Below are 16,980 nucleotides of genomic sequence, written 5' to 3'. Positions count from 1 at the left end.
CTGAGCAACCAAATGGAGACTCACCTTAGCTCCACCCCTTCTCAAATAGAACAATAATGGTGGACAGAAGCGCTTGAACATGGCCTGAATCATGGACCTGTTCACACTATGCAGTGATTCTGGCAAGGTGTTGAGCCAGGATATAAGCAACACCTCCCATCCAAGACTCACAGGCTCCATATAGATCATGCCGCACCTTGACACCTGGCCACATCATACAAGAAGTCATTACTATCAGACAGTACTTCAAAATATTTCTAGGTTATATGTAGGTAAACCATACAGTTATTGGCCACTTAAGGATAATTTGTTATTCAATAAAATTCATGAATGGCAGCAAATAATTTTTTGAAACACATTTTTGGCATTGTTATTTATTTCTAATACAATAAGGACTAAGACACTTTTGATAAAGTAATATTACAAATTTACACATTAAATTATTTGTAAGTTTGTAAGAATGTATAGTTATTGGCCACTTCTGACAGTAATTGTCCACATTTGGTACAGTAATTGGCCACTCCATATTTCTACTAATGACGTATCATGGGTTTACTGAACAATCCATAAATTCCTATATTACAGTGTATCATACTTTCCCTGGAACAAAGTGTTAAATTCTACGTTTTACTAGGTAATATAGTTCACCTACTTCATCATTATCATGCATACACACTATTGTCACTGAAATATTCAATTTCACTGGCTGATTTCACATTGTAGCAGAAATGGCAAAGGAACCTATCCTCGTCCCCAGCCAGGGGAATATGATTTTTGTGGTTGTTGGGTACACATTTTTCGCGAAACGAACTGCGGCAAATCTCACAACGTATTTCCCTCCCATTTTTAATATTGCCATGGCAGATGCAACACGATAGTTCATTTCCACCTTTCCCAAATAATTTCCTTTCAATTGTGCATCTGTAGCTTGCCTTGCATTCCTTTTCCTTTTTTCTCAAACATGTCTTGATATTTTTTTGATGTCACAGCAAATGGCTGGCTATCTGTGATCATCTTTCCTTTACGCCTAGGAGTTTCAGGCCAAACAAGAAATTCCTCCATATGGTCTAAACGGGCTCTTTTGATTACTGAGGTAGTCGTGCTGGTTGAACACTTATACTCCCCTCTTGTGTACATTCTCTTGCTTGAGACATTGCTAGTTTCTGCACTTATTTGCATATGCTATGAGGCATTATTTAGGGTCAAATTGCTACTGATATTTACTGTCCCTTTTCTCTCTGGTGTTCTGCTAGTGGATTGGCAAACAATATCCTTCAGATTGGATGAGTGGCTGTTACACTGAATCATGCCACTTGCTGCGTTGCGTGATTCAGCGCCTCACATTCGCCTGAATTTCTTTCCTTTCTTGATATATTTCCATATTTGAAACAAAGAGATAAAATCTTCGCTGCTTTCTTGCAGAATCGTGCCATTGCTATTCTTAAATGTTTCAATTTTTTCAGCTCCTACAATGCTAAAAAATGTCTCATAATTCATAACTACATTTGAAAAATTTTCATCATTGCAGGAAATCTGTCCCTGCTCCTTCGAGACCGCTGTCACGTTAGATTTCCCAAGACATTTGGTGTAATCCACTGCATCAGGATATAAAGGACAAATCCAACAAACTTCAAAATCTTTTGCCAGGGTTTCAGGTTTGGCATCAGACTCAACTACCTTCTTCAGCAGAAGAGCAAATGACGATTTGTTTAGAACCTCACCTGGATGCTTAGAATACGAATCATGCACTGCCTTCCGCCAGCATACTTTGAGGGGACGAAACACAGCAGGTTGTAAGATGCGGGTAGCATTTGGAGACAGTGCTATTATCTCAATCTGTAAATCACGGCACAAGACACTTAATTGATAAGTTAGGTGTGATTTATGTCCGTCAATAAAGAATACTACTGGCAATGTTATACTATCAGACACATGAAAGGGGTGAAATACATTTGCTATGTACACTGTCGCTTCGGGCGATTCCCTATTCCTTGGGAACAGGTTCTGAAATCTTTTCAGAAATTCTTTTATAGGGATAGACAATAATTGGACAACATTTTTCCCACTGGCCGAAAAGGTGAACATAACAGTTATGTTCTCCTAAGAAGGTTCCTCCCGTACCGAACAGACGTTTTTTGCCCCCTTCTTCACTAGCACTCGACCTGTTGAGGGACATATTTGGAAACCTGTGTCTCGTCTCCGTTGAAGACTCTAGATGGGTCTTTCATAGCTTCTTCAAGGTTTTTCTCTTTAATATGCTCCTTTACTTCGCAAAAACACTTCCTAACATCACTTTGCGAAACACGTGAACTTGCCGCTGTTACTGACTCACTTGTTCTGTCTGTTGTCTGAGGATGACGACGCAGGAAAGCCTATAAACAATAAAGAGAACTCAATATTTTCAAAATAACTTACAATTACATGGATACCCCAATAAACAGTTCGACGAATATCTTATTACCTTCAGCCAGCCTTCACCATGGCGGTTGTTCCTAAAAGGGTTCGACCGTGGATTTAGTGTCAAAAAATTCTGTACGCTGGAAATGATGTCTTCTCTCTTTCACGGGAAACCTTTTCTAGTCATTTCGAGAATCCACCTAGAAAGATTAAATTTCCCTTTCATTGTTAAGAACCATAGCAATAAGACAAATTGTGTACCTCTCTACTTCATGTTACACATTTTGAATCATCTTAAGCTTACCAGACTAAAGTATCCGCCTCTTCCTTCGTGAAAACTGGTGATGGACCGAAATAATCTTTGTGCGCAGGGTTATTCAATTAAATTTTAGACTGGTTCGTGGTAGGCCATAATTTTTCGCCACGGCTCTCGAAGAGATTTATTAGGATTATTGTGTATTTCTTCTATTGCTGCTTCCATACCAGCAGAATCCTATTTTGGAAGTTTAGGCATTTTAAAAATTACCTACAAAGTGCCACCCAAAAAACAGTTGTTGGCCGGGTGGCCACTAACTGTATAGGCTGCTTTTATTACATAATCCAAGGAATATTGATATTCTGATCATTTAAGAAGCTTGTCTGCCACATATAAACCACGATCTTCATCGACTCCCAAAACACAGCTATTGGCGGGGGTGGCCAATAGCTATATAATGCAATTTATTCAGTTACCCACGTGTATGGCACACACTAAAATGATTCTTATAAATTATCACATTAACTCATTGGTTATTAACTTACCTCAGTAACCTTCCCTGGTGTGTAGGACAATATCAAAACCTTATTAGCGATATTTGAAATGCGTCTTGAAGCTAAAGAAATTCACAAGAAATATCACAATATTAAACACTGTGCCAATTGAGTGCCGCCATTTTGAACTCTCACAGCTAATGGAGGGAAAATGTTCCATGAACAGGGAGAATAAAGGATAGGTCTGCCAACTAGTGACAAAAATCAGACTTTAAATGTTACCACTGCCTTGTAATTGAACTTTAAATCAAGTACTGGCCAATAATTGTAATTACTATGCGTTTTACCCGAATAGAAACGGAACATACAAGTGAACGAATAAAGATAGGAAGATGGAACGGGTAACAAGACCACACATACACACACATGCTGGGACAACTGGCATTTCAAGGTGCTCAAATACATCAACTTCGTGTCGGTAGATTCACTGAGATATAAAGGAACTCCTACAGAAAAAAAAATCCAGCAACTTGGCATCTCGAAAACCATAGAAGTAGTTAGTCGAGCAAAAAATCAGTAACATCAATATTAAGGATAAACACACGACCACATGACAGGGCCTGCAGGTAACAGCAACAGATGAGGAAGACAAGAACACACACGTAAATATTTAAGAACAAGGACAACTACTTATCATCTTCATGCATTGTCACCCTCTCAGGTGATTTGTTCTTCTTGGCATTACCCCCCTTGTTTAGGGTTCGTTTTGTGGGTCACTGAATAATTTTTTGAGTCGTCTTGAGCGCCGTTTGGCGTCAGATCGATGATCATTAAGTCTACATTAGTTGTATCTTACTAGCACTGCTTCAGTCGGACACTGCGATATTGGAAATTGAGATTAAAATGGAGGATGGGGTTGGCAACTGTGCATACGCTTCATGGTAAACTTGACCACACATCACTTCTCAAATGCCTATGTGGTGGTATATTCTGCCGTTCGCCTCCACCCAGCACAGCCTTCCCATTCCCATAGTATGCAGCTGGCATTCAGCGATTACCGGCTGATCGACATTCAATTCCGAACATTGCGACAGGTCCGATACATCATAAGCCTGAGATGAAGTGACACTCTGTGACATCTGCGATACCCATCGCATCCATATTGCTCTCCTCTCATCAATACTAGTTCTTCCTTATCCACTTCTTCTCATCCGCAGATGAACCTTTTCTGCTCCCTGGATCCATTAGCAAGGCTGACCTAGAATCGTTTTGCGGACATTCTTAAGAATTCTTAATTCTTTACATGAATGATGATGATGATGATGATGATGAGGATGATTGTTGTTTAAAGAGACCTAACAACTAGGTCATCGGACCCTAATGGTACGAGGTGCAAAGAAATAAAGCGATAATTAAATCTTCAAAATATATTCACTGACTAAAATAGAAAACATGATGATGATGATGATGATGCTTGTTGTTTAAAGGGGCCTAACATCGAAGGTCATCGGCCCCTAATGGAACGAGATGGACGAAATGACATATGATAGTTAAAATTTAAAACGTAGCCACTGATTAGAGTTTTAAAAAAATGCGATGAAAAATGAGTATGAAATTAAAACAATCAGTGGATCTAATTCGCAATGCCTTATTTTGGAACAAAAGAAGAAAAAGTACAGGAGATAATGGAATAAGGCATTGCCTGCTAGTACAGATATATATACATACTTTACATTAGACGTTAAAAGAACACATTAAAATACGCAACACAAACTAAAATGAAGTCAATAGGATAAGAGCGTAATTGACACAAAGATACAAGCACAAAGGACATCATTACACACGATAAAACAGACCGCTATCCCTCATAAAGCGGATGACGAGGTCTGCTGACTGCTCGTCATCGCGCAAGATAAGGGAGATAGTACTCGGAAGGTTAAGACTACGGCGCAGATCGACCAGGTCCACGCACTCCGTAAGGATGTGTACCACGGTAAGATGGTCGCCGCAGGTACACACCGGAGGGGGTTCTCCTTTCAGTAGATGGGAGTGCGTCAAGATACCGTGGCCGATCCGAAGGCGACATAATACCACGGCTTCCCTCCGCGAAGCCCGAAGGGAAGTCCTCCATACCTTCGTTGTTCCTTTTATCGCTCTCAGCTTATTGGGAAGTGGGATGGCCTGCCACTCCATCTCCCAATGAGACATAACCAGATGTCTCAGCTGAGAGCGAATATCACTTGCTGGAACCTTGAAAGGCAACGGGGGCAGTGTAACTGCCTCCTTGGCAGCCTGATCTGCTAACTCGTTTCCCTCTATGCCCATGTGGCTGGGGAGCCACACAAACGTAATTCTGGTGTCGGCATCCGAACACCCGGCCAGCAGGTCCTGGATCCGCTGCACCAGAGGGTGTCGAGGGAAACAGGTATCAATAGCCTGAAGCGAACTCAAGGAGTCAGTACATACGAGAAAGTGTCGGCGCTCATTGTCGAGTGCGTACCGCAGAGCCACACAGATAGCATAGAGCTCTGCCGTGTACACACTACAGGTGTCCGGAAGAGCAAAAAGAAACCGATCATTGTCGACAACGAACGCACAGCCCACCTTCGTATCTGTCCTTGAACCATCCGTGTAAACGACGACTGAACCTGGATAGCGGCCAAGAACGGACAGATAGATCCTCCGATAAATCGAAGGGTCCGTGTCTCCTTTCGGGCCAGTGTGCAAATCCAGGATGATTTCAGGTCGTCGTACAACCCACGGAGGTACCCCACTTGGTTGTCTGACAAGGCAAGGAATCGAAGGTACGTCAAACAATTCATAACTGCTATCCAAGCGTATCCCAACCGGCCGCGTCGCACGAGGATGAACAACGTACAACAAACGGTTGCCATTGCTGAATACGCAGGGATAGCTCGGATGAAGTGGCATCTGTCGCAAATTTGCAGCATACGAAAAAAGCATTTGCTGGCGCCTCAGGTGTAAAGGCGGCACACCAGACTCAGCGAGCAGGCTAGCGATGGGGCTAGTACGAAAAGCTCCCGTCGCCAACCTAACCCCGCTGTGGTGGATACTGTTCAGCTTCGCAAGAACGCTTGGCCTTGCGGAGCCATATGCTGCACTGCCGTAGTCTAACCGAGATAAAATGTGTGCCCGATAGAATCGCAGGAGCACCACGCGGTCAGCTCCCCAATTAGTGCTGCTAAGAAACTTCAAGAGGTTAAGCCTCTTGGTGCATTGCACTTTTAGCTCCCGCACGTGTGGCTCCCACGATAATTTACTGTCAAAAAGGAGCCCAAGAAATCGGTAGGTGTCAACAACTGGAAGAACGACATTACCTAGATAAAGCTCAGGATGAGGGTGAAGTGTACGTTGACGACAAAAGTGGACAACGGAGGTCTTTACGGCAGAAAACCGAAAGCCATGTTCTAAGGTCCACTTCTCCACCCTCCTAATAGCTTGCTGTAACTGTCGCTCTGCGACTGCCATACTGCACGAGCTATAGTGCAGAGCAAAATCATCCACATATAGGGACGGTATTACGGCTGGACCAGCAGCAGCGACAATACCGTTTATGGCAATCGCGAACAGAGTGACACTAAGAACCGATCCCTGTGGGACTCCATTTTCTTGAACGTGGTATTGCGAATATGTCCTCCCTACTCGGACACGGAATAGACGGAGGGACAAAAAATTCGCAATAAATACCGGCAAGTTACCTCGGAATCTCCATTGATGCAGGACTGAAAGGATGCCATATCGCCAGGTGGTGTCGTAGGCCTTCTCCAAGTCAAAGAAGACAGCTACCAAGTGCTGTTTGCGGAGAAACGCATCCTGGATAGAGCTCTCCAGGCGTACCAAGTGGTCTGTGGTGGATCGAGCGGCTCGAAATCCACATTGGTACTCGGACAAGAGTCCTTGTTTCTCCAGACACCACACGAGTCTGCGATTTACCATCCTCTCAAATAGCTTACACAGGCAGTTGGTAAGACAAATCGGCCTGTAACTTCCTGCATACTTAGGATCTTTGTCAGGCTTGAGGACAGGAATGACTATGCCCTCTCGCCACTGAGACGGAAAATCACCCTCCATCCAGATACGGTTGAACACACGAAGGAGATAGAGTAGACTATCATCACTAAGGTGCTTCAACATCTGGTTGTGGATGTTGTCCGGTCCAGGAGACGTGTCCTTGCAAAGCGCTAGGGCGCTGCGGAGTTCCCACTCCGTAAAGGGCACGTTGTAGTCCTCTGAAGCTTGAGAGGCAAAACTAAGGTGATGACGTTCTGCCTCTCGCTTCACAGCGAGGAAATCAGGATTGTAATTCCCGGAGCCGGAGACATCCGCGAAATGACTAGCAAGATGGTTAGCAATCGCGAGGGGATCAGTGGCGACACTGCCTGCAATGGAAATTCCCGGTACAGCAGATGATCCTTGAATACCCGAAAATCGTCGAAGTTTCGTCCACACTTGAGATGATGGAGTATGTGACGTCATGGACGACACATATCTCTCCCATGAAGCCTTCTTACTTTGTCGAATAAGAACTCGCGCCTTAGCGCGGAGTTTCTTAAATGCTACCAAGTTGGCCACAGTAGGCTGTCTACGGTAACGCTTATGAGCGCGACGGCGTTCTTTGATGGCTGCTGCTATTTCATCATTCCACCAAGGAACGAGTTTTCGGCGGGGGGTCCCCGAGAAAAACGGAATGGACTCCTCAGCAGCAGCAAGAATAACTTGGGTGATGTAAGTTATTTCCTCGCCGACGGTCCGCCTGACATCATCGTTAAAGACAGCTAGTGATGTGTACTTTGGCCAATCAGCATGTTTAAGAATCCATCGAGGGGGAGCCTCGACGGGTTTATGATTCAACAAAGTAAGAACGATGGGAAAATGGTCACTGTCACAGAGATCATCGTGTGCATTCCACCGAAACAGTGGAACTAACGTTCGGCTGCATAGACTAACGTCTATGCGAGAATATGTGCCGTAACGTACACTAAAGTGAGTTGGTTCCCCTGTGTTCAAAACACATAAATCCAGATCTGATAGAAGTGTTTCCAGCTCTCTTCCTCGGGGGCAAGGCGTCTCAGAGCCCCATATAGGGTGATGGGCGTTAAAATCGCCCAATAAGAGGAAGGGTGGTGGAAGCTGATCCATAAGATCAGCGACATCGTTGATGTTCAGATGCTGGCCTGGTGGAAGATAAACATTACACACTGTTGCTATGACAGGCAGCGAGACGCGAACAGCTACAGCCTCAAGAGGGGTTCTTAATGGAACCTCTTCGCTGTAGCTATCAGAACGTACAAAAATGCCAACGCCTCCGGAAGCCCGGTGAGCATAGTATCGTTCTGTCGAGTATAGTTTGAAATTCCTCAAGACCGTGTGATGACCAGGTCGGAAATTGGTCTCCTGAATACAGACTATACTCGCTGCGTACTCACTAATAAGCTGACGTAACTCAGCAAGATGCCTGTCATAACCGTTACAATTCCACTGTAACAGTGCCATAGTGTGGACTATAAAAGGAGTGTTAGGTTATGAGCGAAAAATGCTCGTAAGCCTAAACACTATCTAGTTCTACATCCGTAGATGTAGAGGACAGCGCGACATCCATCCCGTCATCAAAAGATGGCAGGGGTGCCGCCCAGAACTTCGACGCTTTTCGGGCGCGAGGGGGTCCCCTACGAGGAGAGCGCGCAGGTTTGGGAGCAGGAGTGCCTCCCGGCGCAGATTCATATCCCCCAGGTGGAGGGCATGACTTCTCCTTCGCAGGGGAAGTCCGAGAGCGCTCAGGACGGGCGCTCTTCTTCCCCTTTTTCTTTTCAAGTTTAGACGGGCTGGGAGATGGTTTCCCAGCCCCGGTCAACGAAGCCGCCTCCGCCGGCTGGGGCACGACTTTCGTCGACCTCCTAGGGGGGGGAGACTTAGTCTTCCCCCCTTGCTGTGCCGGCTGGCAGTTCCCAGCCGGCACAGACTTCTGGTTGGTCGAAGGTGGGGTGGTCCCCCCCTTCGAGCTTTGACTATTTGCGACGTTGCTGGGAGCAGCAACGGTCGCCTTGGGCGCAGCGGTCTGGACAGGTGTCTTGGTCGTAAATGACGAACCTGGAAGACTCTGAGCTATCAAGCTATAGTCGAGTGTACGGGCAGGTGTATTCGTAGAATTAAACTTACGGCGCGCTTCCTGGTAGGAAAGACCATCCAGGGTCTTGATCTCCTGGATCTTCTTCTCACTCAGGTATGTCGGACAGTTCCGATCCCGAGGAGAATGAAAACCGGAGCAGTTAGTGCACTTGTATGGAGTTGTGCACTCCTCCGCGCCGTGAGCTACTCGTCCACATGTACCACATACAGCCTGATTCGAACAGCGAGAGACCATATGTCCGAATCGCTGGCATTGATAGCATCGCATAGGAGGCGGGATGTACGGCCTCACATCGCAACGATAAGTTGTTACCTTGACTTTCTCTGGTAACACTGACAACTTGAAAGAGACAATGAAGGCACCAGTGGCAACGTCTTCACCGTTGACTTTGCGCGTAATGCGCCGGACGTGTGTCACGCCGCGGTTCTTCATGTCTTCCATCAACTCGTCGTCAGTGTTCAAAATAAGGTCGCGGTGAAAGATGACTCCGCGAACCAGGTTCAAGGACTTATGCTCCTCAACTTTGACGGGGATGTCGCCAAAGTGCTCGCACTTAAGCAACTGATCAGCTTGCAGTGCTGTACGAGTTTTTAGAAGCAAACTACCGTTGCGCATTTTCTTTAGTTCCTCCAGTTCGCCATAGACGCCTTCGATGTGTCTACTAAACAGGATCGACTTCACCAGCTTAAAATCGTGCCCATCGGTTCTGGTAGCGACCAGAAACCTAGGGAAGCTGGATCCCATTCCTTCACGCTGCGCATGTTCCCAGGGAGTTGAACCTCTCAGGGAAGCAAAAGTTAAAGACTTAGGTGGGCGACCACCTTGGGAGAGCCGACTTCGTTTGGAAGCCATGCCCGATAGCATCCTCCCCGAATGCCACCCACTCCGATCAGGGGTCTCTGTAGCCGAACCAAGCAGCCAAGGCAATACCCACCTGGTCGTAGCAGGTATTGCCCGGGGTCCGATGTTGAACGATGCCTAATACGGGATGACTGAGGCAATGAGCACTAGGACTCCCTTCCTCCAGTCACCCGCAATAGCATGTACCCCATAGCGTGTACAGAGCACTAACAATAGGAAAAATAAATAAAAATAATTAATAATAATATGTCCTTCTGGCATTCGGCTGTGCGGGGACCTGCGTTGTCAGGCGGATACCACTGCCCGGGTACATGATACTCCCACCCGCCGCGTCCTGGGTGGTTGCTGGCACGGGCTTTCGAGCGTAGTCGCACACATAGGAGCTCCATCGCCGGGCAGCACGCACATCAAATTTTGAATGGTCTACATCTGACCCTCGGAAAAATAATAAAAAAATAAAGAGGGGACCATGGCCACATGACCCTTTAAGTCGCCTTCTACGACAGGCAGGGATTACCTATGGATGTATTCAGCCTCTCCCATCCACAGGAGGTCCATCACATTATACCAACCGCAATCCATGTCCACGCCAAGGTCGCCCCTTTTTGTCGCCTCTTACGACAGGCAGGGGATACCGCGGGTGTATTCTGCATGTGTGTCCCCCACCCGCAGGGGGTAGTGTGTTTGGTCCGCGAGAGGTATTTTATTTCCCTCAAGTCCGCCGGCAAGCCGGTTAGGACCCCCCTATCCGCCACCTGGGACGTGCCACGTGGGAGTATCACCTCTCCCCCTGCTACGCCATCGTAGTAGGTTCGTGGAAAATAGAAAACAAAGGATGATGAAAAATGACCATGAACCCAAAACAATCAGTGCATCCAATTCACAATGCCTTCTTTTCTGATATGGTGCTTGTTATAAAAGGGGAGTCCAAAATAAAGGTCACCTGCCACAATTAATACTATTAATCACTGATAAAGCAGAACCATGTTGTTCTTCCCATAGTAGTACTAACAGGTAACGTAGGCTCATGGTGTTCCTCGCATGGTTGCACAAATCACAGGTAATGCAGACGCATCGTATGTCACACATAATGGCACCACTCGCAGGCAACACAGACCCATAGTGTTCCTAACATAAGGGCACCACTCGCAAGCAACGCAGGCCCATGGTGTTCCCCACTTAGTGTGACTAATCACGGTCGCCGTTATCATCGTGGTGCTCCTCACATACTGGAACATCACAGGCCACGGATACTCTTGGTGCCACTCACATGGTGGTACTAATCACAGGCAATGCAAACCCACGGCGTATCACATATTATGGTACCACCCATATGCAACACAGAGCCATGGTGTTCCTCACATAATGGTACTGCTTCTAGGTAACGTAGATCCATGGTGTTTCTCACATTGTGGTACTAATCACAAGTACCGTCGACCCATGATGTTCCTCGCCTAATGGTACTAATCGCAAGTAGTCTCATGGTTCTAATTTCATAATCCCTTGGTCGCCCCTTTTGGTCGCCTCATACGGCAGATAGGGGATACCATGGGTGTATTCTTCGTCTGCGTCACACCCCTACAGGAGGTTTCTTTATATGGAAAATATAAGTAAACTAGAAAGATGGATAAATGTAAGAACAGACAGCACAGCAACTTTAATATTACTTGACACTTTACTGTTAATAATTACAGTATTTACAATTCAATTTTAAAAGATGTTCGCTTTATTATTTAAAATGTCATAAATGATTGGCAATAATTCATTGTATTTATTTTACATTTTATGGACTGCACTGGACCACTCTAGTAAATTATACAAAGGATTTTCTGATTTCCTATCAGCCCAATACTTCTTCATTCTGAGAGATGCTCCCTCCCTTTCTTCAACCGATAACAACCTCTCGTTAGACCCTTTATTGATTTTGGTCTGTAGCTTGTGCAACCTTATCAAGAAAAGCACCAAACAGCAACGAAAACCAAACACAATACTTACCATAAGGGCAGTAGCACCAAATATGAAGCGTGGAGGGCAAAATAGGGAATGAAAAGGGCAGGATCTTACGTCAACATTTCACAGGTTGGCAGGTCAACATTGTTAACTACTAAATGACAGACGAAATAAAATTGTAAATAAGATGTTTACTTAAAGAGAAAAAACAATTAATAGCATTTATAGTAAAATAAATACCTTCTTTCTTAAAAAATAAATAAAGGGTAAATAACTTTCTTTCAAAACACTTAACAGTTAAATAAATGAACTGAATTCATTAAAACCAAATTGTACTAACTCAGACCAGTAGCAGAATTATAATACAGAAGAGGATTACAATCTTATTAATAAATACCTTTTGTAAAAATATTATTTTTAATTTTAATATTAGACTTTGAACTTTAAACTTTAAGGTATACCTTTGTAAATTAATTACTGGCCATAGATAATCAACTTGTTGCAACAAGGATTCAATCTTCCTTTTGTCAATCACTAGGCAATACACACCATACACACGAACCCGAAATATGTGGCAAGCAGAACCAAAATTACAAAATAAATAAAAGAAACGAACCAAAAGTTAATAACTTGGAACCAGAAAAATATTCCCCAAATTCATACAGTATTACAAGGGGAGGAAAAAAATATTATGTTCCACAATGTAGATAGAACACCACACACGCTCAAGGTCAGCTAGCAACTCACGACCCAAGCTATTAAAATTTCATTTAAAAATAGGCAAAGCCTGCCAGAATTTTAGCGTTTACCAGATAATAAATATTTAGGCTAGTGACGTAACAAAACTACGTAAGAAGAAGGAATGTGAGCGTTAATCACCTCGAAGTACATGAACCGAGCAAATAAATTTCAGATTTCTACAACCAAGAAGTACTGACATGACTAATAATAATAATAATAAAAAATTATAATTCCATGTATCATGAGATTCATAGAAAGTGGCATTTCCTATAAGGAATAATTTTACATAAGACCAAGATGGTCGTTATTAAATTAACTACGAGGTGGCCTTGGAACCACAACAATGAGCACATGAGATAAGACCGAACGCGGAAGACATCGGCAAAAAAGGGATTACATAGCCACACGACACAATTTGGAAAATCACACGAAATCAGATACAATCAGAGTACGCCTTTCAAAATCAGAGAAAACAGGCAGTGAGAGAAACACACGGTGCAATAATAATAATAATAATAATAATATCAATACGAACAACCGAAACAATACGCACACCGTATACGGAGCAGAAAATCAAAAACATAGAACAAACACAATAACAGCAAGGAAGGAATGACATAATGCACATATGCTCACCGCGAGTTTCCAATTCGCCTCGTAATTAAATTTACATATCACTTTTACATGAGAATTTTATCAATAGTGATTTAAATCTTTCAGTCGGCTACTAAATTTCCAAATACCGGGTATAGAGTTCAGATTCAATTCACACTACATTGGCGATAACTCGAGGTAGGCCTAAAATTAAATAACAGTGACACACTGGTTCGTAAACGGACAAGATAATGTTTTTGAAAATTCCAAGACGACGGTTGTAAACCATATCTCCTCCAAGTAATCCACTGAAGTTGACGCTGCTCCAAAATAATTTTTGAATAAATATTACTTACATGCTGGTGGTTTTGTATCCAAATTAGTGTAATCCTTTATCACAAACTTACACCACAAACATGTTTTCAGAGGTGATGATGATGATGATGCTTGTTGTTTAAAGGGGCCTAACATCGAAGGTCATCGGCCCCTAATGGAACGAGATAAACGACATGAGATATGATGTTAAAATTTTAAAACATATCCACTGACTAAAGTTTAAAAAAATGATGATGGAGAAAAAATGAGGGTGAGATTAAAACAATCAGTGGATCTAATACGCAATGCCTAATTTTCTAATAAAATAAGAGAATATACAGGAAAACAAAAGAATAAGGCATTGCCTGGTAGTACATAATTTACGAGAGACGTTAAAATAACACATTAAAATACGCAACACAAACTAAAATGAAGTCAATGGGATAAAAGCGAAAGTGACACAAAACACACTAGGACAAAGGACAGCATCACACAAGATAAAACAGTCCACTATCCCTCATAAAGCGGACGACGAGGTCTGCTGACTGCTCGTCATCACGCAAGATAAGGGAGATTGTACTCGGAAGGTTAAGACTACGGCGCAGATCGACCAGGTCCACACACTCCGTAAGGATGTGCACCACGGTAAGACGGTCGCCGCAGGTACACACCGGAGGGGGTTCTCCTTTCAAAAGATGCGAGTGAGTCAAGATACCGTGGCCGATCCGAAGACGACATAATACCACGGCTTCCCTCCGCGAAGCCCGAAGGGAAGTCCTCCATACCTTCCTTGTTCCTTTTATCGCTCTCAGCTTATTGGGAAGTGGAATGGCCTGCCACTCCATCTCCCAATGGGACATAACAAGATGTCGCAGGTGGGAGCGAATATCACTTGCTGGAACCTTGAAAGGCAACGGGGGCAGTGTAACTGCCTCCTTGGCAGCCCGATCTACTAACTCGTTTCCCTCTATGCCCATGTGGCTTGGGAGCCACAGAAACGTGATTCTGGTGCCGGCATCCGAACACCCGGCCAGCAGGTCCTGGATCCGCTGCACTAGAGGGTGTCGAGGGAAACAGGTATCAATAGACTGAAGCGAACTCAAGGAGTCAGTACACAGAAGGAAGTGGCGGCGCTTATTGTACAGTGCGTACCGCAGAGCCTCACAGATAGCATAGAGCTCTGCTGTGTACACACTACGGGTTGCCGGAAGAGCAAAAAGTTTTCAGAGGTAATCTGCCTGCTTGGTACACAGGCCACAGCCAACACTCACATAGTAGAAATTAAAGAATCAAATCACTATCAATATAGGAACATAAGATTAAAAACGTATGTAGGCATCTTGCCTACAGTATCTCCCACCTAACCGGGAGTATTCAGCTCCATTTCCTTACTTTTCAAAGTCTTTTAAGGAACAAGGCTAATGGCGTCCATCTCACAGCTCGCTCAGAACAAGACTCCTTGCTCTCTAGTTGACGAGACAGAAAAACAACTGCAGAGCGCTCCGTTCAAGAGAGACACAACGCATGCTCAAGTCAAGGATTAGCTTATTGGGCCAATAAGGAAAATCAAAATTATTGACGTAATAATGGATTTTAAATGCATTTTAAATACCCACAGTCCTGGCGCATAATTTAACGGCAGTTCAACAATGGCCGATAATTGGAGATAAAAGTCCCCACACACAAATATACATGTCCAACAAATGAGGGTATCGTAAATTATTGTCTCGGCTTGGTATGTGTGTGTCTTAAAGTACGGTATCTTAATTTTGTCTGTTTTGTTTTTAAGATCTTCTATTGTTATTTGTAGTTCTTTAATATCATCCTTCATTTCCATCATCCACGAGATCTTGGTCTTGCTATTCCATAATTTTTCAGTTATTCTGCTAATTCTGGTGTCAGGTATTCTAATAAGTAATAAGCATGTAGTAGTTGTATCCCCTAAAGATGAAAATGCAGTGAATGCCTCGGAACAGACTTTGAAGTTAATACAAGCCAAGACAAAAACCCAGCACGGTTAGGGTAGGAGTAAACAGAGTGAAGAAAATTCGTAACAAAGGAGTCGTTTTAGAATTACGAAATGAAGATGAGTGTAAAACTATTGTAAATTCCGTTCAAACTGCTCCCACCTGAAAGCTTCATTTTCCACGTAAGAAGCAGCCTACGATTATCATACTTGGAATTGAGGTTAACTTCCCCGAGAACGAGTTAATACAGTCGATCACGGAAGAAAATCCAGCTGTCCAACTAGTGACGTCTGGCGGCCGAGAAGACATGAAGGTGTGTTTCATGCGGAAGTCGAGATATGGGGATATACAGTATGCAGTAGTAAAAGTCAGCCCTGCTATCTTCCGGGCCTACAGAACTCTTGAAAAGCTTTACATTGGACACTCTAGATGTAACTTCAAAGAATACTTTTCAGTCATTCACTGTTTTAATTGCTAAGGCTACGGTCATTTCTCCTCTGATTGTGGGAAGGAACAAGCCTGTCTCCTATGCTCAGATGCCCACAATGTCAATGTTTGCCCAAAAACAAAGATTGAGTGTATAAACTGCAAGGTTCAGAACCAGATATGCCACAAGAAATCAGCAAGGAAGCCTGAGCACTCATCATCCTGCCACATCACTAGATTGTCTAATTTACGGGAAAATACTCAACATTATAAAAACGAAAATAAATGATGGCTACCGTCGAGTGGCGATATTTGGGACAGGAGGGAAACTTGGAGCAATTTTGGGTATATTTATGTTGGTTAAATTATCCACCCTGCATATAATGCTAATAGTGTTTTTGTTATTCTCAGCTGAAGTGAATGCTTCAGGCACACTGTCTAACCTTATTCAAGCTTCATAAGTTGAGATATGTACATAATAGTTGTGATTTAGTTTCATTATTATTTCTGTTTGCCTTAGTAACCTCCTAAAACTTCGTATACCGAGGAGAGCTAAACTATCACTAAAATCAGTTTATTAGTGTCTCACATAACCTAAAATTTATAAAATGTAACAACAATGTACTGAGCTGATATCTGATACTGTTTATGGTATATCAGTGAGATTTCATAAACAAAAGTATGATGTGGAGGAACTTGGGACACCTTGAATTATTTTCCACATATTTATCATAATGACTAGAAAACACAAACTAGAGAATGGGAGCAGGAAATACAATGATTTTACCTATGAGACTTTGGAAACGCCATAAAATGTGTCAAATTTGGAGG

The 16,980-nt window shown here is 43.5% G+C and overlaps 1 protein-coding gene across 1 annotated transcript in view; it reads right to left on the bottom strand.

The window, feature by feature from the left end:
• The window catches only part of Dhc36C (Dynein heavy chain at 36C), a 911,918-nt gene that overhangs the window by 597,715 nt on the left and 297,223 nt on the right, over positions 1-16,980 (bottom strand). Inside the window, exon 19 of the mRNA XM_068227203.1 lies at positions 25-204. Within this exon, the coding sequence (XP_068083304.1) occupies positions 25-204 (180 nt within the window). The remainder of the gene's footprint in view (positions 1-24; positions 205-16,980) is intronic.

This window comes from Anabrus simplex, chromosome 4 (genome assembly GCF_040414725.1).
Source record: "Anabrus simplex isolate iqAnaSimp1 chromosome 4, ASM4041472v1, whole genome shotgun sequence".
NCBI lineage: Eukaryota > Metazoa > Arthropoda > Insecta > Orthoptera > Tettigoniidae > Anabrus > Anabrus simplex.
Note: the sequence above shows the minus strand (reverse complement) of the source record. Positions and strands in the feature narration are given on the sequence as shown.